Source organism: Periplaneta americana, chromosome 14 (assembly GCF_040183065.1).
Source record: "Periplaneta americana isolate PAMFEO1 chromosome 14, P.americana_PAMFEO1_priV1, whole genome shotgun sequence".
NCBI lineage: Eukaryota > Metazoa > Arthropoda > Insecta > Blattodea > Blattidae > Periplaneta > Periplaneta americana.
Window position 1 is genome coordinate 57,626,151 of NC_091130.1, and position 23,820 is coordinate 57,649,970.

The 23,820-nt window shown below is 37.1% G+C and overlaps 3 protein-coding genes across 3 annotated transcripts in view; 2 read left to right on the forward strand and 1 right to left on the reverse strand.

The window, feature by feature from the left end:
* Positions 1-23,820, forward strand: part of LOC138713337 (zinc finger protein 740-like) — a 203,521-nt gene that overhangs the window by 12,427 nt on the left and 167,274 nt on the right. The window lies entirely within an intron of this gene.
* The window catches only part of LOC138713334 (leucine-rich repeat-containing protein 15-like), a 149,249-nt gene that overhangs the window by 4,463 nt on the left and 120,966 nt on the right, over positions 1-23,820 (forward strand). The window lies entirely within an intron of this gene.
* Positions 1-23,820, reverse strand: part of LOC138713001 (glutamate receptor ionotropic, kainate glr-3-like) — a 33,852-nt gene that overhangs the window by 2,954 nt on the left and 7,078 nt on the right. Inside the window, exons 4-8 of the mRNA XM_069844683.1 lie at positions 20,523-20,931; positions 13,718-13,893; positions 8,292-8,511; positions 5,433-5,647; positions 69-355 (exon numbers count right to left, since the gene is read on the reverse strand). Of these exons, the coding sequence (XP_069700784.1) occupies positions 69-355; positions 5,433-5,647; positions 8,292-8,511; positions 13,718-13,893; positions 20,523-20,931 (1,307 nt within the window). The remainder of the gene's footprint in view (positions 1-68; positions 356-5,432; positions 5,648-8,291; positions 8,512-13,717; positions 13,894-20,522; positions 20,932-23,820) is intronic.

A 23,820-nucleotide genomic window follows, 5' to 3' on the forward strand; every position in this document is an offset into this window, starting at 1 on the left:
CCTGCACTGAGATTGTGTTGACACTCTGAGAGCACGAGTTGCCCACCCATGTCTTTGCCCATACCTACCGATACGTGCTGAAGTAGGAGTTGAGTGGGGCCCATATCCCCGTCGTCTCGGCTGTTAATGACGGAAAGCTGTCTCGGGGTGGACATGTACTTCCGCACCGTCATGCTCTCCCAGAACACGAACAGACCTGCGTCGCGCACCCACTCTATCATCCTGTTGATGGACTTCTCAAGCGGGGACCCTTTGCGCAGGATGTAGACAGTGTGCGAGAAATACAGATCTCCCTTCATCACTCGCAGCTTGCGCATCGTTCCTTCGTTTACGAAGGATGGCATGTAAAAGTGTCCTATTAGAAAGCAGAAAAAACATAGCTCAAATACGTATTTAAGATCTGCTATCAGCGTTGGTTTTTTACGTGATTATTTGACGCTAAATCAACTTCTCGGTTATATAGCGCCGATGGAATTGGTGATAGCGAGATGGTATTTGGCGAGATGAGACCGAGGATTCGCCATAAATTACCTGACATTTGCCTTACGTTTGGGGAAAACCTCGGAAACATCCCAACCAGATAATCAGCCCAAGCGTGAATCGAACCTGCGGCCGAACGCAACTCTGAATCTACAGGCAAGCGCCTCAGCCGACGGAGCTACGCCGGTGACTAATATCAGTTGCCTTTTTTCTCTTTATCTCGTGTTTGTTGATGGGGAAGAAGTAAAAAGGAAGGATATTTAAATAGTAAATTTGCTGCCACCAATTTTAATTGGTTTCCTTTTTTTCAATAAACCATTCTAATTGGCACTGAAAATGCATTTTGCTTTTTCAAATTAAATTAAATCTGTATTAAATGAAGTTCACACTTCTTAGCTGAAAATCAAGAGATAATTTTACACAGATCGGGCGAAAAAAAAAGACAAATGTCCCATTAAATCTTTTCCAACTGTTGTAAAACATCCTCTTTGGTAGAAACCTCTTGCAAGCGGACGAGGTCAATAAAGAAAAACAGGAAATAAATTAACAATGTTTGTCTTTCCGAATTCAAAATGAGGCAGTAGAACAATTAAAAAGGTTCAAATACTTGGGGTGTAGTATAAATAGTAATATGAGCTGTTCCTAGAAAGTCAAAAGGAGGATAGCAATGGCAAAGGAAGATTTTAATAGAGAAAAGGGCATTTTATGCGGACTTCTGGATAAAGAACTATGGAAGAGACTAGTGAAGTACTTTGTGAGAAGTGTGGCATTATATGTGACAGACACATTAACGTTGCGACGGAGTGAAGAGAAACGAATAGAAGCATTTGAAATGTTGATATGGAGAAGAATATAGAGTGTGAAATGGACAGACAGAATAAGAAATGAGGTGTATTGGAAAGAGTGAGAGAAGAAAGAACTATGTCGAAACTGATCATGAAGAGAAAAAGGGAATTGGCTGGCTCACTGGCTGAGAAGAAACTGCCAACTGAAGGATGCACTGGAAGGAATGGTGAACGGGAGAAGAGTTCGGCGCAGAAGAAGATATCATACCTATGATGGAGAACGTTAAGATATATTGATTTTATGCGGCGACTAAGAGGAAAGCGGTAAAGAGAGAAGATTGAAGGATTTGCAGTGAAAGACCTGCCCCTGGGCAGGAAACTATGAATGAATGTATTTATGCTTTTCTTTCCTCTCTTTCATTCCTATTAATCAGTAGGTCAGAGGTATGTTATTTGAAGCGGGAGGTTTCCTTTCAGTCTCCCTACTAACTATGCCTACTGAAATTAAAATTAAGAACCTATGAAAAACAAAACGTCGTATTAGAAATTCTTGTACAGATTAAGTATATGGAATTCTTTTGCAAACTTTTATACAATACTTCTTTCTATAATTTAAATGCGTGCAATACTCTTTGCCATTCATGAAAATCGACTTGTAAAATTGATAGATTATATTAAAACAATTAATGGTTTATAATAAGAATATGCTGTGTTAGAAAGAGTGGATGAAGAAAGAATAATGATCAAACTGATCAGGAAGAGGAAAAGGAATTGGTTGGGTCACCGGTTGAGAAGAAATTGCCTACTGAAGGATGCACTGGAAGGAATAGTGAACGGAGAAGAGTTCGGGGCAGAAGAAGATATTAAATATCATGTGCGGAGACTAATAGGAAGGCAGAAAATAGGAAAGATAGGAAAATGGTGGGTTTGCAGTGAAATACCTCTCCTGGGGCAGAACACTATGAATGAATAAGATTATCGCAATATCAATTTGGAAAATATCGATCAGAACTCCTGTTCTGAAGAGAAATTACTACATTCTTCTTTGTGAACAATAATAGTATATTACCTTTAGTTCGTTAATTTTATAAGTATATTATTGCCAAATGTTTCAAAAGGACCTACTTCTGTTGATCCAGTCTGGATTTTAAATTTTGGTGATAAAAATATTGTTTCTGGGAGCACATACCAAGTGTTCAGAAAAAAAAAAAAGAAGTTTATGCAGAAAAAATGAAGTCTCTTTAATTTTCTCTATTTCTGTAAAGGTTAACATTAATATTAGAAAGTTTCTTGTGGAGGAATTTCAACTTGACTTAAATCTGCTCAAAGTCGCAGTAATTATCCTTTTGCACAAAATAAAATCTCCAATTTATTGTACTTCCATGACTGCTATAATTGCGTCAATATCTTAAGTAATTCGAATAAATTTTTATGCACTATACTTTTCTTACCTGTGGAAGTTTTCTACTGGGTGTTCATTTCAAAGTGTCATGACGTCACTGTTGATGAGTCAGCGATCTGAAGCGAGTTTAAGCTTTTATGTCAGAGAAGTTGCCTGTTAATCAAGGCGTTCAATCTGAACTTGAGAACGTGTACGGTATAACTTGAACGTCGTAGCAACAGATGGCGGTCATGGCGGTCTGTGTGCTACCATAACCTCTTTCGAACTGTGTTTTGCGAGGCCAAGTCGTACGCAGGGTATTTGTTATCATCGTTTGCGTACGGCAACATTCCACAACACAAATCAAATGCTCCGTGTCCATGTTGACCGTCGAAATGAACGTCAACAAATACGTAAGTAATCGTCTTAACCCTCTCCCCATATCTCGACAGTAAGAAAAAAAACTCACCTCAGAACGTTTTTCCAAACAGTTCACATTCCTGCCACTACAGACGTTACCGTACGTATCGGTAAGTACTCTTCAGAATGAACGCCGTACTTGCTAGGCAACTTCTCTGGCAGATAGGTAATACACCTCTGCGGAAGTGTAGGAAGATTGAATTCTCTAGGCTCATCGACTAGCCACATGACGGCATACAGCGAGCCATGACACACTTTGAACTGTACACCCAGTATAGCAGATTGGCCTATAATTATGGTACGATAGAAATCTGAGGCATTCTATAGACAAGTGATGTCAAAGAAAGCGCATTTTTCTGACCTTGACATTGCGCACGGGCATCAAGCGCTTGGTATGGAATGAGGAAGAATTATATATATGAAAAAGCAGACTATTGAATTAAGAAAGCAGCGGTGCACAAATTTCAAACGGAACGTGAAATTTTATGTCTTTATTTTTATGTGGCTTCTTTCTGTTTGATAGCATATTATTTATAATTGTCTGTAAAACAAAAGTACTAAAACCAATTTCTTAATATTGCAGTTTTTTAAACGTTAATAACATAATAAAGAGTTAAGAAAGAATATTCACATAAATTTCATAGTAGTACAACTATATTGTACTAAGTGAATTCATAAAGAAAATGATATCCCAAAGAAAGAGATTGACTATGACACAGGTTGGAATTGATATTGATGGTATCTTTAGTTAAGAAAGAATATTCACATAAATTTCATAGTAGTACAACTATATTGTACTAAGTGAATGAAACAACACATTCATAAAGAAAATGATATCCCAAAGAAAGAGATTGACTATGACACAGGATGGAATTAATATTGATGGTATCTTTAGTTTTATAAAAGTAATCAATAAACTAATGAAAACAATATTATAGTACAAAGCAAAGTTACCTAGGTATATGTTTTAACTATAACTAATATTACATAACAAAACTCTTATCGCATTATGCTTTTAAGGTGATATTGGTGCGCAATTTTCTATCATCGGAATATTAAATTATTTTCTCGAAATCTTCTGAAGCTATAGAGCTGACGTTTTACATGGGCACATATCTTTTGTTTATGATGTATCAGTAGTTGCTTTGTTAATTCATTTCCTTACAACCATTTTCCATGAGAATATTTAAAAAAATTTCAATACACTATCTTCAGTAATACGTATTTACGATATATTACATTTACGCAAACATTGTTTTGAGTACCTGTAAGGCTACTAAGTAAACATATCTGAAAATTTCACTTTTCTTTAAAAAAAGATGAGAAAATATTCATTTTGAATAAAAAAAAAGCTAGCTTATGAAAAATGAGCATTGAAATTAAAACTTACATTCTTATAATGTACTTATAGATCTCAGACAAATCTAAAAATTAACATGAATATTGTTTTAATAAGTTCTCTTCCCTTCATCCATTGAGTCAGTGCTGCCCATCCCTGTATAAAGCTCGACCAAGCGGCGTACACTACCTCTTTCGTCTGTCTCTCTCCTGTCCTCTGTAAGGCGCTCAGGCTCTTCTGAGCTCTAAAGCGCGCGCTTGCGTCTATGGGCATCAGTTGACATGACTGCTATAGACTATTAAACATAATAATGAAAACAGTAGTTAATATTTTGATAAATTTTCACATTGCTTTTGTGCACATTCTTAACTTTTTAATAAAATGATATTTTAATAATTGAACTGAGATGTAGATATTGAATATGAACTAAATTCTTCCGACAGTTCAGGGGAAATCGCAATATAGAAGACACATAGCCAAAAATAGGAAATCAAAATTGTTTTTTTTTTTTCGGTATTAGAACTTGTATTTTCGTCAAGGTTTCGAATGAGATTTTTTGCAACATAGCAATAATCCGCGTACTTGTATAACAAGGATGTAAAAGCTGTGTAAAGTATTGAAGGCTACAGTATCAACTACTAGGTTATTTAGCATCGATGGAATTGGTGATGCGAAGTTGTATTTGGCGAGATGAGGCTAAGGATTCAAGGAATTACCTAACATTTGCCTTACAGTTGAGGAAATCCTTGCAAGAAGCCAATCCAGATAATCAGTCCAACCAGGACTCGAACCCGTGCGCAGGTCCGGATTAGCAATCAATCGCGGCTATCGTCTGAGCTGCGCTCTTAGCTCGGAAACTGTGGTAGACAATTTAAATCTTCATGAATATTGTCTTAGGTGGAGTCCCGGAGAATTAACCATGTATCCGTTTAATGACAGGTTGAGAAATCTCAGAATGACCTTGAGAGTAAACGCCAATCAGAGATGAAAACTTCTTGGAAGAAAGAAGGAAGCGCTGTAATCTCACCTCCCATCATTCTCTCGATGACAAATCCCATGTCGCCAGCCTCAGCTCTTTCTGTAAGGTACTCTTCATTCTCGAGACGAAAATTGCCCACGACCGTCTGCATCTTTGGGTCAGAAGAGCCCATTATGATAAATAAGAAAGCGTCGTCCATGCCGCCCCATACCAAGTTGTGGTCGGCTAAATCGCTCACTGACTCTATGGGAGGCTCATATCTGTAACAAGAAGTTTATAATCAAAGGAAGTCATTCATGTATATACCCTATATCATAATATATTATATATGATATAAATTCGAAATTAGTCCCAGCTTACAACATTTCACTGCGCTTCAACCGTAGTGTATGGTACGGTCTGTTATTAGGTTGGTGCATAATTCCGTAGCGATTTTTCACAAGTTTATTAAACACATCAGATACATAAAAGAGAGAAGTTAATAAACAATATATTCTCCTTCACAATTTATAGCAGTCTGCCAACACTGGAGTAGTTTTTCGATTCCACGCCTGTAGAAATCGCGTGGTTTTGAGTTAAAGAAGTCGTTAAGTCATGTTCGGAGCGCATTTTCATCCGGAAAGGAAATTCCTTGAAAGTTCGATAGAGAGCGGAAAAAGTGAAAATCTGAGGACGCAAGATCAGGTGAATAATGTGGGTGCGGAATGACTTCTCAACCCAACTCCTGGATTAGTGTTTTGTGTCAGGTTAGCAGGGTGTGGACAGGAGTTATCGTGGAGTAGCATAATTTCACGCAGTCTTGTTGGTCGTTTTTCTTGGATTGCATGTGCTGCAAGACGTCTCAGTTGGTGACAATAAATGTCGGCAGTGATGGTTACATCTCGGGGAAGCAATTCGTAGTACGGCACACCCTCGTAGATCGACCAGATGCATAACATTATCTTTTGTGGATGCGCGCTGACCTTTGTACGGGAAGCTGCTTTTTTGTTCGGGACCAACCATTCCTTTTTTTCCCTTGTGTTAACACAAAAACACCATTTCTCGTCACCAGTAACGATATTGAATAGGAATGTTCGATGTTGTTCACGAGCCAATCGATGATGAGCAAGCAAAAATGCAGACATGGCCAACCACTGATTTTTGTGGTTTTGGCTTAGAGCATGCGGTATCCATACACCTGATTTTTTAACCTTGCCCATTGAATGCAAATGTCGCACCATGGTGGAATGGCCAACTATTCCCTGCTTGAAGATACTGTGAGATATACGGGCCAGGCGATCGAAGTGCGTTGGAGCACCGTCGTGCCGATATCATATACTAGCGCGAAATTGCAAGGGAACATCCCCGAGAAGTTCATGCGAGGCATGCTGCGGATACCCCAGTTCTTATTTCAGATCATGGGTTTTTTGTTACGCTCTGTATAGTCCAACGAATTATATATTAAGTTCAAAATTATAGCAATTTAGCTAGAACAGGCATGCCAAAACCCTGCACATTGTGCAGTAGTCTCTGTGCGATGTGCACTTTCTATTCCCCTACCTGGAGGGAGTGAATCGCCTTGGAGGGGAACGCGACAGGGCTGTACAGACCTGCAACAGCATATCAGCTTTTCTTTCAGTAATGCAGTTTCAGTACGGGTGCTGATTTGGCTGTGTCTGTGAATGAGGTATGATAAATAAAGTGAGGAATTCACAGATAACAAAGAAGAGAAATTACGAATCATATAACATAATTGTTATAATGTTTTTCTCAGCCAACAATAATTATTTTAAAATGAAAGGCTTTCATCAGTCCATGTCGAGGTAATAGTGTTGTGACAGTTTAGATCATATTAGTAAAGTTCTCAAAATATATTGCCAACGCTTCTTTCTTAATCAGTACTCTCATTGCAAAAAGAACTTGACAATTGCGTTGTTTTGGAGTCTGTACTAACACAGCCATGAAAGGTTAGACGACTTACGACTTTCATTTCATAAGCCGGTAAGTGATGAGAATATAGTGAGGAATACATGTAACGTTGAGGTTGTAAGGGGCGAAGAAAACAACTATTTGCAAGGTGGAAAATTTTTCCGTATAAATACTCGTATATAATGGCAAATTTTCCATCTCACGTCACTACATTAATAAATCTTTAAACCTGACATAAATAGAATACTGTCGCTTCACAGCTTGAGAACTACACTTAATTTATTTCAGTAACGCTCCTAACTTGGCGATACTTGCTCTCAACGTTTTCCAAATAAACTATATGTGAATTTAAATGCTAAGCTTAATGTATATTATTTATTAATATTAATGTTAATTTATATTTACATACAGCAAGGAAATTATTTCAGTGTAAAAATTTCACAATGTCCTACTGCATGCAATTAATTGGGAGTACATTTTCTTCAACATTTGTGTACCAATGGTCCCAATAAATAATAATGGTTGACGAACAATGAAAGAGTATGGTATATTACTTTAAAATAATTAGTACCTACTACGTAAAATGAAAAACGTGTTTTTTTTTGTTTTTACAAATCACTACTTTTTGAAGTATAACTGAATAAGCCTAAAGTTTCTTGTATTACAATTGTTAAATATAGACACTGTTTTTTTCCTCCTGCTAAGTGTGTTCATAATGTCCAAATGCGTATTTAATCCAACCCTAGAAGCGCAGAATAGATTATTGTACACCCCTCCAGCTAAGAACTGGTGAGCAAGCCTTGAATGATGCAATCTGCACAGACCGGCGATCAGCGCACATAACTGCACATTTAGAGTCTGATTTCTGGCATGCCTGAGCTAGAGGGAAGAAAACATCGTAATATTTAAAAAACAGATATTTAAGTTTGAATGGGTTCCATCACTTTCTGTTGATACAGCGTCGTAAAATAATTCAATAAAAAATCCATCACTTTCCTGGGCAAGGTGAGCACCGTTGCTAGGCCTCCACAGTACGCGGTTGTAACCACGAAGTAGAAGAGGATGACCCACGTGACAAGATGGCGCATGGGCACGTGTCGAGGAGTGCTGTAGTCTCGCTCGTCCGGGGGAACTTGCAGCACCAGCAAGCCCATGGTGCGGAACCCGCATTCAACCCACGTGGAGTACATGTTGACCACGTTGTTGTGTATCCCCCTCCCTGGAACAAAATTTCCAGTTGTATTAAAGCCCTAGTAATACTCATAATGAGACGAATGTGATACAATTTACTATGAACATATGAGACAAGAACATTAACTTGACCCCAATCGAAGAATAATAAGAGTATAGAAGTAAATGCTAGTCATGAAGCAACTAAAATAGCTTTACGGTGTACAATCGAAGAAAATTTGAAAAGAATGCAGAAGATGATGAAGGTTCAACCACTGAATATTCAAAAACATAATGTTAAAACCACCTTTGAAAGCCGTGCTGTAAAGAATAAGACATACATAGAAATATAGCTGGCAATAAAAATTCTGAAAAAGTACAAGTCTCCAGGTATCGAACAAATTTCAGCAGAATTAATACAAGAGGGTGGAAACGCATTGTCTAGCGAAATTTATAAGCTTGTACTTACTACTCTAGTAATTTTCGAGGAATATCACTTTTGTTCACGCCGTACAACATTCTGTCCAGTATTCTTTTGAGAAAATTGACTCCATATGTAGACGAAATTATTGGGGATCATCAGTGTGGTTTTAGTCGTAATAGATCGACTATTGGTAAGATTTTTTTTTGTATTCGACAGATATTGGAGAAAAATGGGAGTAGGAAGGGTACAGTACAGCTGTCAAAAAAAAAAAGTGGCCGCACTCGTGAACAGCGAATATTTTCAAAGTCCACTTCGGGTCGCGGCGATGTTACACGATGCATGTGCTTGTACAAGCAGTTCCGGAACTATGAAAGTGTTCCATATCTGCTCCTCGCAGACCAGCGGTAGCGTGCTTGTTTAATGATTCAAAGGTTCTGGGTTCGCGCCTGCTTCAAGTTTTCATTTTATTTTTTTTAATCGTTCTTTAGCGATGTAAATGATATTCAAATTATTATTTATATCCAGTTATCGTTCTTGATGGATATCACGTTATTTACATTTTGTTATCGTTCTTTAGAGATATGAATAAAATTCAAGTCATCATTTGTATTCTGTTATCGTTTTATAACGATATGAATAATAATTATTATTATTGTATCTCCAACGGGGGTTAGCCCTATTTTACATATGTAAAGAGAAATGAAAAAGAAAATTAAATTAGCTTACGCGATGTAAACAAAACATAAGCAATCCGTAAATTAGGCATTGCGATTGCAAAACAAATATCAGTTATCAATTTTAAACATACAAAAACATTAACAACACACATACGTAACACTTCTATAACGCAAATATGCAGCTTTCCGTACCATACATCATAAATTAATACACAATAGTCACACAAACACAATCAAACTATAATTACGACATTGCGACGACATCAAGCATCCCATAACTGACTCACATACATAACAAATCAAGCATCCGTTGCAACACATACACTTCAACATAGTAACCACACTTTTAAAAGTTACAAATTTGGCTCCAAGAAGAATAAATAGGACACTGTTACTAATTACTATTCTTCTACAATTTCTTAAATACATCTGTAATAAATCTGTGAAATTCCGATATGAATAATATTCACGTTTTTTATATTGTTATCGTTCTTTAGCGATATAAATAATATTCAAATTATCATTTATATTATTTTCCTTCATTAGCATTATAAAATAATATTCAAGTTATTTATATTGTTATTGTTCTTTCGCAATATAAATAATCTGTATTTTATGTAAGTAATTATTATAACACAAATAAACATCTTTCTTTGTAAAATAGGTTATTTTATTTAGATAATTAAATACGTATTATATAATATCTTATATTAATTAAACAAACCGATATTTATCATTTATATTGTGTTATCGTTCTTTAGTGATACTGTATAAATAATATTCAAGTTATTTATATTGTAATCGTTCTTTAGCGATATAAATAACATAAATTTAATATTAGGTTTGGAAAAATCCAGTTGCATAATACTGCTATTAGTTTTTCTTTTTGTATTATTACATTATACTATCTTGAACCACAATAAAATGAAAAGGAGTAACGAGGAATTGAACCTGAGACGTTGACATCTAAATTCCGACGTTCGTCCGCTGAGCTACGAGGGCGAAAGTGTGGAAACATTTTCGGAAAAATTGGCCCAATCACACTCCAGGATTTTCTGATGATTCGTAGAAGCTAGTCCAGGATGCGGGGGGCAAAGGCTAATTGAGATTTACCGATCTCTGATAGGGTCAAACATCTTGATAGAATTAATATTTAACCCTTGCCGTGACTTTCGGTGAAGTCCGGAGGGCCCAATTAGTCAAATCCACTCTCCTCATCTCCACGCTTGGGGCCCCCTGGAATTTAATAAGATGCGAAAGAGATAGTGGTGTGCGGAAAGCAACGGGATGTTACCGCATTTAGGCCTATCCTTCCCAAGAAAAACTACAAACATGAACAAAGGAAGCTTTTAATAAAAGAAGAAGGATCTTCTGCGGACCTCTGGAAAAAGAACTAAGGAAGAGACTAGTGAAGTGCTTTGTGTGGAGTGTGGCATTGTATGGGGAAGGAACATGGACATTACGACGAAATGAAGAGAAACGAATTGAAGCATTTGAAATGTGGATGCGGAGAAGAACGGTGTGTGTGAAGTGGACAGATAGAATAAGAAATAAAATTGTGTTTGAAAAAGTGAGTGAAGAAAGAATGATGCTGAAACTGATTAGAAAGATAAAAAGTAATTGGTTGGGTCTCTGGTTGAAAAGAATAATAGACGACATTAGGATATGTGGATCATATTCGGAGACTAAGAGGAAGGCAGAAAATAGGAAAGATTGGAGATTGCTGGGTTTGCAATGAAAGACCTGCCCATAGACAGAACACTTATGTATGTATGTTCAGAATGCCTGGAATATCGTGTCTAAAAACAGTCGCTATTTGCAAAGACTAGTCAATTCCATGCCCACTCGACTGCAAGATGATCGAGATAAGAGGAAGATAGACTAAATATTGAATTGTGGCTTTTTGTTTCGTTTTTTGAACGCTGAATTGTTTGAATGTTTTAAGGCCGACGCCAGTAAATTTGTTTTGTTTATGCCACGAAAGATATTTTTATTGAGAATAAAATCTTTTTTCTTTCCATTTGCAGCCACAATATCATAATGATGAAGTCATGGCATAATATATTAATGAACCTGATGTTAATTACTAAAATAATCGTAAAAGAGAAAGGAGCCATTATGTATAGTTTCTCTCTCAAAAACAGAACAAAAAAGAACATAAAAAGCACGTGGTTGTAGTCGAACGCAGGACCTCATGAATAAGAGGCCTGAACGCTACCATAATGCAATCGATAACACACAGAATACTTCAATTATAACTGTAGATATCAGGCAACGTGGTCCAACAACATGTAACATCGCCTGTCTCCGAATTGTAGCGAAGATACCCGAAGGGAACTTTGTTTCAGGAGAGCGGCCACTTTTTCTTTTGACAGCTGTACATCAGTTATACCTAGATTTGAAAAAGGCATATTACTCGATTAAGAAATAAGTTTCATATGATATTTTTATTGAATTTGGTATTCCCAAGAAACTAATTTAATTAAAATGTGTCTCGGTTAAACGTACAGCAGAGTCCGTATAGCTCAGTTTCTGTAGGATGCTTTTCCAATTCACTGCGGGCTAAAGCAAGCAGATGCACTATCACCTTTACTTTTTAACTTTGCTCTAGAGTATGCCATTAGGAAAGTCCAGGATAACAAAGAGGGTTTGGAATTGAATGGTTTACATGAGCTGCTTGTCTATGCGGATGACGTGAATATGTTATTTTAGGAGAAAATGCACAAACGATTAAGGAAAACACTGGAATTTTACTTGAACCAAGTAAAGCGATAGGTTTTGAAGTAAATCCCGAAAAGACAAAGTGTATGATTATGTCTCGTGACCAGAATATTGTACGAAATAAAATATAAAAATTGGAAACTTATTCTTTGAAGAGTTGGAAAAATTCAAATATTTTGGAGCAACAATAACAAATATAAATGACATTCGGGAAGAAATTAAACACAGAATAAATATGGGAAATGCCTATTATTATTCGGTTGAGAAACTTTTGTCATCCAGTCTGCTCTCAAAAAAGTCTGAAAGTTAGAATTTATAAAACAGTTATTTTACCGGGAGTTCTGTATGGTTGTGAAACTTGGGATGAAGTTACAGGAGAATGGAGAAAGTTACACAACTCAGAACTGCACGCATTGTATTCTTCACCTGACATAATTAGGAACATTAAATCGAGACCTTTGAGATGGGGAGGGCATGTAGCACGTATGGGCGAATCCAGAAATGCATATAGAGTGTTAGTTGGGAGGCCGGACGGGAGAAGACCTTTAGGGAGGCCGAGACATAGATGGGAGGATAATATTAAAGTGAATTTGAGGGAGATGAGATACGATTGTAGAGACTGGATTAATCTTGCTCAGGATAGGGATCGATGGCGGGCTTACGTGAGGGCGGCAATGAACCTCCGGGTTTTCTTTAAAAACCATATGTACAGTATTATTGCAACTTAAGTTTGATAAATAGAAAAAAAATTAGGATCCCAAATTATGAAAAAAGTACGAAGGTAGGCTACACTATCTAAAATGGATATATCTCGGCCACTTTTGAGTATAAATTCAAAATCTCTGATATTTTACTGCTAGAAGCAGTCTTCAAAATGTCTGGTTTTCAAAACTTAAAATGTTCCAAATATCCTGCATTTATCATTAATAGTTCCAAAGATACATAACTTTTTGTATGAGAATAAAACAAAGAATAAAAGTTACGAGAAATTGCAATCAGAGTTTACTGTTATTTAAACATCTTGTGCACCAGAGCTTTAGAAATGGCTCCACGGCAGTTAACAAGTACATAAAGTAATATGCATTACATTTTATGTAATACTGTATATTTTTCACATATCAATGATTGTTATAAAGTATAAAGATATTTTTTAGAAAATGTACTGGTTTTTCACCTTATTTAACCATCATTTTCCATTTGAAAACCTTGTGCACCAGAGCTTTAAAACAGCGTCGCAGCAACTGGCATAGGCATAAAATGGGTATTAAATTTTCTGTAACAAATTATTCCCTTTTCAAAGTATATTTTAAAGCAATTCTTTTTTACTACCTTCCCACCATATTAAAGTCATTCTGCCTCATTAAACATACAATGTTTGGTTCAGAAGTTATTTTAAAAGTATTTTTATTAAATCAGCATTCGTGTTTACTTACCGAGGAGCCTCATAGAAGATTTCGAAATGATGTAGAGGGCAGCTGTGCACCCCACCACAGATAATGCAACCGCATACCACATGCTTGGGCTGAAAGGGTGAATAGGAACCATCCATCCTGGCAGAAGTTTTGGCCTTGGAGTGACAACGGTAAGGGAAGAGCCGAAATATATCGAGCTGGAGGGCAAGGAAATGTGCAGTTTTACTTTAAATTCAACGTTGTTCTATTACATTCACTTGACATGTATGTCCAGTACACTTCATAGTTGATATTTAAACCATTTTTCGACATCAGCGCTTCAATGCTTTGTGGTTAACGCAAATATTACCATTTTTATTGTGGATATTGACTGACAAAGTGATTGAAAAGGAGGCTGAAAAAAAATAAAAATATAATTTCCCATTGCGTGTTTATTGATCTTGAAACAAAACCGTGAGTGTCAATTCTCTTATTACAAACACTAATAACACAGATTGTAGATCTTGTGTAACAGACAAGCTGAGAATGTCAATTTCATTGACCAAATATCAGTAAGTGAAAAAAATTAGCTAATTGGTATAAAAATAATGGTATACGTATAATAAATTATTTTCATAGCTGATTTTTGTATAGCATAATTAGAAATTTGACAGTCTCTTCCAGCGTCAATATCGAGAAGTACATACTTGAAGTTTTTTTAAAATAAAACAGATCGTCCTGCAGATGGGGTACAAAATGGACAACGGAACATTTCTCTCATTTTTATTGAGAAATTCGTATACGAAGTTCTTAAAACTTACTTAAAACTTGTCCTTAAGGTCGGCCTTGTTGGCCCAGTTGGTATAGCGCTGGCCTTCTATGCCCGAGGTTGCGGGCTCGACCTCGGCCGAGGGCGATGGCATTTAAATGCGACAGGCTCATGTCAGTAGATTTGCTGGCATGTAAAAGAACTGAGGGACAAAATTCCGGCACATCGGGGACGCTGATATAACCTCGGGAGTTGCGAGCGTCGTTAAATTTATTTATGCCCGACCATGCCGAAATGGTAGTAATTATACACCTGGTAGCAGCCCTTTAATGGACCTCATTAAAGTACACCTATTTATTAAAGTTCAGGTGTTCCACCAATCAGAAAATACCATTGTAGGAATATGAAAGCACAAGTATCGATTCTTCTCGGATATGCAATCGAAAGACAACAATAAATCAATAAATCACTTATATTTGAAATAAAGTCGGTTCTGTTACTATAATGATTAGCGTCAATTGTAAATAATATTCAAATAAATTCAATTTGTCATCTCGTTTTTCAATGTCTAATTCAATTTCAAGGTTATAGCAAGATTGTTTATTTTACTCTCCAGATTATATCAAGGTCAATGTCGAGATTTGTTTCTCGAAAAAAAAATTATGAAACTCGCTTGCGCTCGTTTCATAAACATACTCGCATCTTAATTACTACCATTATAGGCTCGTTGCATAATGTACTATTATTTATCTATTTATTTAGCTAATAATTATAACATAAAAATAAACAGATAAACTTTATTTCGCCTCTGAAAGAGTAGAACTCGTGCTCAGGGGCGGATTCCTGAATTGAAATTAAGAAGTATATAAAACAATTTGTTCTATGTCTATTATGTAATAAGAGTATATATATTTAAATTTATAATTTTTCAATTTTTATAAAATCCATACATAACTTTTTAAATTTAATACTAGAACTGTTAGAATTGATAAGATTAGTATATTTAAATATAAATTTATTGTATTCTTGGGCCTAAATTACTACTATGATTAAATATGGTAGCAGTGTTGCATTTTGGTTCTAACAATGTCAGAGAATTCATACCTTTTGTTTCATAACTATGAGAATACAATTCAAAATTATTTCGATTTTTATGTATGAATTTTATTAATACAATATAATAAAGTTGTCTTATTTTCAGAACATTAATGTCTAAAAACAATTTTTGAGATGGAAAATCAATAGGTTTATAAAGACATATTTTAATTATTTTCTTCAATAAACTGAATTGAAATTTGATTTAAATAAGCTATCCCATCCTATAATTCCATACATAACAAAACATAACATTTAACATTTCGTCCTCTATGAAGATGGAGTGCACAATGGACCAAGGAAAATTGTTCTAATTTGTATTCAGAAATGGGTACACAGAGTTTCTTAAACCTACTTACAACTCACTCTGCGGATAGAGTGCACAGTCAATTAAAGAGCATTTCTAATTTTTATCCGGGAATATAAAAAAAATTAAACGTACTTAAGACTAACACTCTAAATTGAATCTACAGTCGACAAAATTGTAAGACTAGGAAGGGAATATGCCCCAACTTCAGGTTATAACTGCCATTCATCTTTTGTACGAGGCTAAATGATGTAATATGCTTTGGGTGCCCATCCGTATGGGGAGGTACTGCGCAATAGTAGACACCATCGCATTCGAGGCACGATGGCTGAAGCTCTGAGGGATCATGGCTACGTCGTCTATGAGCAGGTTTCTGGTCTGGCCACAAATGACAGTCTCGGCGCATAGATATATTGTGTTTAAACTAAACTCCAAATCCGGAGTAATCCTGGACCTATGGTCTGGTTTGTGTCTCATAGTGGTCAGCCAGAAGAGGTTAATTTTGAGGGAAAAGCTATGTTATATGAACCCACAACCGATTATTACGAACTAAAATACAATCTAGACCAGGCCTGCACAAGGTTTGCGCTCTCCGAGCCGGCTCACAGCTCATGAGCGGAATGCAGATATTAGCTGCGCTCTGTATAGGGTGGACTGGAAGAAGTGGTGATCTCGTACAAAATATACACAAAAGGAAGTACTATTACGAGGTTCATGAAATGAATTCAGTGTTTGCAAAACTATCTTGGACTTATTAATTAATACAGAAATATTTATTTTACAGAAATAATAGAAATTTTATATCTACTTAAATGTACAATATCATTTTCTTATTTTTTATTTTATCAGTAGATGAAAACGAGGTTTTATGCTGTTGGCAGCTGAAAGGAACAGTAGCCTACTGATCGTAATGAAACATCAGCTACAGATCAGCTACAGATGTTCGATGCCTGCCTGCTCACAAATATAAATGTTGAGACAAATATAAATGTTGAGCCAATCATAGCAACCATTTTCACAGCCAGCCTGTGTAGTCGTGGATATTATTGCTAATGTTTAGTCTTGTAAAACTCAACCAGGCTAGTAGTATTATTCAAACGATCTTTAGCCCTCAACCCACATTGAAGATCAATAAGTCCGAGCTGTAAATCGTTAAGTGTTATGTTTTATTTAACGACGCTCGCAACTGGCTAGGTTATATGAGCACACTTCAATGCAATCGACCTGGTCCGGAATCGAACCCGCAACGTCGGACATAGAAGGCCAGCGCTATACCAACTGCGCCAACCAGGCCCACCTGTAACTTATGAGATTGTTTCAACTGGTGTTGAAGGAATTTATTATGATAACTTTAAACTTCTTTCCAATTAAGACAAGACTTTTAGTAGGTTGTTTTACGACCTTTATCAACAGCTTATATTATTTAGTGTCTGAATGAGAAGACTGTGCCGGTGAAATGAGTCCAACACCGAAAGTTACTCAGCGTTTGCTCATACTGGGTTGAGGGAAAACCCCGGAAAAACCTCAACCAGGTAACTTGTCCCGACCGGGAATCGAACCCTGGTCACTTGGTTTCGCGGCTAGACGCGCTAACCGTTACTCCACAGGTGTGGATCTTAAGACAAGATCTTGGAACCTAGAATTAAATTCATTTTGAATTTCAATTAATATTTGCACATAATCGTTTAACATGGCTTCATCATGAGCAGTTTCTATCGTTCGAAAGTAAGCCATATTACCTTCCCGAAACTGACTTACAAAAAGTGTAAGTTTACCGTAATTTATTCAACATATCAACACTGAGCTGGCCTTTTCCCTGAAGAGAGATATTTAAATTGTTGAAGATTAATATCTTTAGTATCTTTGGGTGCTATTCATAGACGTTTCGCAGCACGCGCTACGAGCGTACTAAGCTAGCCCCGGCTATCCACTGGTTACTAGTACAGAATTCAAATCATATCTTATCGGTAACACTGGTTTATGAATACGAAAATCGCTGATCATACACCGGAAGCCCGCGCTAAAAATGTCTGGACTCGTAATGACGCATTGTGTTATGTTTCTTTCTACCTTTCAAAATGTTGTGGCAGATAAAGCACTGAGTATTTACTCCAGCAGCTATGAAAAAATAAGCATTTTCCCATGCAACATTGAAAGAATTTGCCTGATCACCACTTTTCCGTTTTTTAGATTCCTCCATACTGTACTGTAGCAGTAGGTAAGCAACGTGAAACAGTTACTGAGAATACGCACTGCACTCCACTAGATAGCTGAGTGGTCGTTTCCCTCTCCTCTACCTATAGCAAGTCTATGCCATTCTGACGTATCTTACTCTCCTATTCGGCGAGCGGTAAACACAGCTCTCCTGCTCCGAAGAAGCGCACGCGCTCGTTGAGCGCTGTTTGTGCAGGTATGATCTAGACAATTTGACAGTAACGAGGTTGACAGTTGGAGCACGGAAAACCATTCCAAAATTGTTTGTTAATTTTTGACATCCTTGACCATTAATAAAGCACTCTTTTGATTGGCCATTATCGCTATTAAGGGATGTTTCAATTTTGAGAAATCATCTTTATGAGTTTAACAATTAATGTGTTTTATTTAAGATTGAATATTGTGATATATACATACACAGGGTGTTTCCGGGTTAGTGTTACAAACTTTCAGGGATGATGGCGAAGGGCACATGTATCAGTTTGAGATAAGGAACTCTGGTCCGGGAATGACTGAGTCGAAAGTTACAAGCAAAAATAGTTGTGTAGAAATTAAATAATTGTATTCTTCTGTACACCTTATTTATGTATTTTTCTGTACATCTTACACATACTGTATTCATCTGACGTTGTTTACGTTGTCTACTTACAGTATTCCATTCAGTGCGCTCTCTGAGGGATGGGGACAGAAAACTACACTAAAGCAATGCAGATAGCGTAGTGTGTAACGGACATGGTTGGTCCTGATGTCCTCGTCTATAGACAGCAGTGTATGTGTAAAAGTTGTAGTGTCCAGTCGATCAGTCCTAGTGAAATGGAGGAGTACACGAGAGCGGAATATGCAGACCTGATTTTCGAATACGGATGAGCCAATGGGAACAGTAGACAAGCTCACAGATTGTATCGGGACACGTACCCACGTAGGAGACTTCCGTCTCATACCGTCTTTCCACGACTGTTCCAAACGTTAAGGGAAGGAGGGCACGTGGTGCGAAATTACAATTCCATTTCCACACAACTATTTTTGCTTATAACTTTCGATTCAGTCATTTCCGGACCAGGGTTCCTTATCTCAAATTGATATATGTGCCCTTCACCATCATCCCTGAAAGTTTGTAACATCAGCCCAGAAACACTCTGTATAAATAGAAAGTATCTATTTATAAACCGAAACAAAAATAAAACATTCAAACCAACAACACAACTGTAGTTTCATTCCCGAAACTGGGTGACGTATTCTATGTGCCGACGTGTCCGTAATAAAGCACAAATAAAAAAAAATACGCTTTGAATACCGTGAGAAAATTCTCACCCGCTTTGTTAGTGGTAACCCGCTATGTTAAAGAATGTCTTCACTGAACTAGGACTTCTGGAAATAGCCATCTTGTATATATTGAGAGTAAACATGTCGGTTCACCTATCATTGCTATACGTTCATTACGCGGGTGCTCGTGTAAGGGGGGTTATGTATGATTTCGCTAAACTGGGATAAGTATAGATTTCAACTCTCCACAATTATTTTTTTCTTATGTTAAAGGGGCTAAATCATTCTTCCATCCATGATGCAGTTACACTACTCTGTATTTTGTGACAAAGGGGTTTTGTTCAGTACCAAAGGAGAGAAGTTTACATACCTTAAAATTTGACTTAACCCCCTTTACACGAGCACCCGCGATTATTTATAGGTAGGCCAGTTCCTATTTACACTACATATGTCTCAATATCTTGAATTCTCTTCCTTGACTCAAATTCACTCGCGAATTCTTCCAATTTAACTTGTCGATTGTTTATTGTTGGTCAATTGAGATTATAAGCTGGTTTGTTACGAACCATTTGACACTATTTTGAACGTTCTATCACTCCGCAATCCCTGCCTTGTCTGCCGCGCCACCTGCCAATTCGTGCCTCAAATTCCCCGTCCCGCATATTGCTAGATGACGTCACCCGCTCCAACTCAAGGTCACGTTGTATACATTGCTCGTTCGTCTGTCGATCGTCGTTTGCTTAATTGAAATGTGTGTTGTAGTTGAGAAATTATAGACGCTGCTAAACTGATCTGAAAATATGTCGGCAGACTTTCTGGAATAGCATTGTAGTAATGAACCGAACTTATAGAGATAGATGTTTTATGTCAAAACAGTGATGGATGAAGCCGCTGAAGTGGGAAAGTCATGGAGAGAGGTTAAAGCACTGGCAGAACAAAGAAATCACTTGAAATGTTTGATGCTGCCCTATATTTAAGTGAGAACAAGAGGAATACAGTCGTGTCAAGCACATGATTGAACAGTCTGGCAAATGCAAGTCTTATGTAGTTTTTGGACGCTGTTTTGCACCATACATTTATATTGACAACTATTTTTGTGAGGTTTCTTTGGAAGTGCTTTCGGAATTTTAATTCTCCGTAAGAATAAGACAAGGAAGAAGAAGATTGTATCCCACGATACACCAACTTGGGTTGGATACCTGAAATCGACGAAGAGGTGGACGTTGTCCCAGAGGTATATCGCTGAGAAGCCTACATCGGCGATGTCGGAGGACACTAGTCCGCAGAGGCCGTCTCCGCTGCCGTTGGGCCAGACCTCGCCCCACCAGCCGTCGTCGTACTCGATGCTCCACGTGAAGTTGATCGCGTTGGCCCATTCGAATATGAAACGCATCTCGAGTCCGTCGAAAATCGGGGGGTCGATGATCGCGAGAGGCGGGTAGTGCATTGTCGTGATGACGATGTGCTTGCCCATCAGGTTGGACACTTTATCTGGGTACAAGTTGGTATTGTGTAGGAACTCCATTGTCGGCAACCACATATCTAGAGACACTCGTTCCGATGGGTTATGACCCACGAATTTATGCGTGATGAGTTCCATGGACGGTCCTGTAATGAATCAAGTTAGAAATTCACGGGAGATTTTACGACGATAGTGATGATTAGAGCAGTGCAAAGGGAGCAGTTGTTCGACACACCGGCAACAGGGCAAGGGTTGTAAATTCACCTTGTGTACCCGCAGAGGTCTGACTCTGCGGTACAGAGGATAGCTCCAAGCAGTAGGTACAGCGTAGTAAAGCAAACGTCAATACTGAAGGAACATAAGAACAGTTCGGTTCTAGTGTTACGATGTCTAAGGCGGAGCAAATTCGTTCGGCAAAGTTTAAGAGACTTAATTCCGAATATGATGATATTTTTGTTAATTGATTCAAGCATAAAACAAATTGGAATACATTGAATCGAATTATGGGTTTATTCCTGATTGTATAACAGCTTTAGAAAAGTCTGGTACAAAACTGGTTGATCAGATTTCCCTACTGCGAAATATCTGGAAGAAAGTGACTCAAGTAGACGATAAAATTGGTAAAATAATATCTGCGAAAATAACAAATAAGTTGAAAAAAATGGTGGATATTATAAACTCTGAAAGATTAGTGACGGTATTTCTGGAGATAAGGATTCCTTTGAAGAATTAACAGAAGTTGAAAAAAATGTTTTACAGGATTTTACGTATGCCCCATTTGTCTCAACAGACGTAGAAAGAAGCTTCTCCACATATAAGGCCATGCTATCAGATAGACGACAATCGTTTTCTGTTAATAACGTACAAATGACACTTGTTGTGCATTGTAACAATATTTGCAAGAAATCTGATAACGTATCACATGTGCATTAATAAATCACACTCATTGTAAAGAAAAGGAAAAACAAAAAACAATTTTTCAAGTGCTTTTGCGAATAGAATATCATGAACTCGTTATAAATAAACAGTGATTTTGTTTGCGTTCTGTATGAAATCATACATGTATACAGTATATTATTTGTTTAGGATGAAATGGTTAAATAGTTTTGTAATTTTGAAATCTTACTAAAGTATCTGTAGGAAATTAATTGTAGAAACGTTAGAAACTGTGTCATTTCTATTGGTCGTCTGTACGTCAACACATCGTGTACATGACCGTCGCTTGTACACAGGGAACACGCCGAGTAACGTCGGAACCCTTGCTATGATGCCATTCTGTCTGTCATGTGCTCCTTCTGCACCGCTCTAGTGATGATCATGTTAGTTCTTATGATGGTGATGATGATGATGATGATAATAATAATAATAATAATAATAATAATAATAATAATAATAATTGTGTTAGAAAAATGGGAAATGCCCATGTACTGGAATAAATTAATATCTAACGTTTCGGAACTTCAGGGAAAATTGGTACGGTGAGAAGGTTTACCTCTACTCTGTTGGACCTATTATATTTTTGTCTACTCCAAAGAAGGTCAGTATTGTTTCAATGACAATAAAAGAAGAGACTGGGAGAGAAATCAATGGAAATGTATGCGATCGCTCGTTGTTGCAAAGGAATTTGGAGTTGTGAAGAATAATTTATGTGAGCTCCAAGTCTGTTGGCCAATTTTCTTACTCCATTTTCACCGTTCCATTGAAGAACTTGAAGAATTTTGAAGGGGAAATTAAGTCAAAAATGAACGTAACCTAATTGCTACTACTTACATTAGGTCAATTTTCGGCTTTTTTTTTTTTTTTTTTGCCTTCAAATCTTCTAAGCTTCTTCAGCGGATCTGCTTACCCCTTACATAGTTTTCGCTAACAAGTAATTGCTGGGGTGAAAAGACACATCTAAGAAAAATCATTCTTTCTTTACTCACTCTTTCCAACACAGATTCATTTCTTAGTCTGTCCACTTTACACGCTCCATTCTCCATATCCACATTTCATATGCTTCTATTCTCTTCTCCTCACTTCGTCGTAATATCCATGTTTCTGTCCAATGCAATGCCGCAGTTCATACAAAACATTTCACTAATCTCTTCCTTAGTTCTTTTTCCAGAGGTCCGCAGAAGATTCCCCGTTTTTCTATTAAAAGCTTCCTTCGTCATTGCTATCTTCCTTTTGACATCCTGACAGTTCATATTACTGCTTATAGTACACCCCCAAATATTTGAAGCTGTCCACTTGCTCTACTGCCTCATTTAGAATTCGCAAGTTTACCTTCTTTATTTTTCTTCCTACGACCATGGTTTTCATCTTATTTGCATTTATCTTCATCCCATACTGCTCACAGCTGTCATTTAGCTCCAGTAGCATATACCTTAATATCTCCTCTTCTGGTAACAACGTCATATCATCAGCAAATCTTACGCACTTTACTCTTCCTCCTCCTACTATCACTCCTCCATGTTCTGAAAATAGTTCTTTATTAAATCGTCCAAGTAGGAGTTCAACAGGGTACGTGATGAAGTTCATCCTTGACGTTCTCCTCTCCCAATTTCACTTCCTTCACATTTCTTCTCCTATCCTGACTTTGACACGTTTCATATACAGATTACTTCTCTCTTTCCAATCCACACTATTTACTTTAGGATACCTATTAGTTTATTCAAAGCCACTCTGTCAAAAGCGTTTTCTAAGTCCACAAATACTACATACTTCTTTATTCTTCTCTAGGTATTTTTTTGCCGATCATTCGTAAGTCCAATTTTATCTCTCTTTCTCTCCCTCCCTCTCTCTCTCTCTCTCCCTCCCTCCCTCCCTCCCTCTCTCTCTCTCTCTCTCTCTCTCTAAGAATAACCCCTGAAATTAATTACATTACCTACGGTTCAACTTGTATGATATAAAACATGTATTACGCGTTATTGAAGTAGGAATATGAAAACAAGAAGTCATATCTTTCGCAGCATAATAAAGGAACGGAATTCTTGCGTAATGCATAGTACTTATGAAAATATAGCGGTATGTGTCATATTCGAGATGCTTAC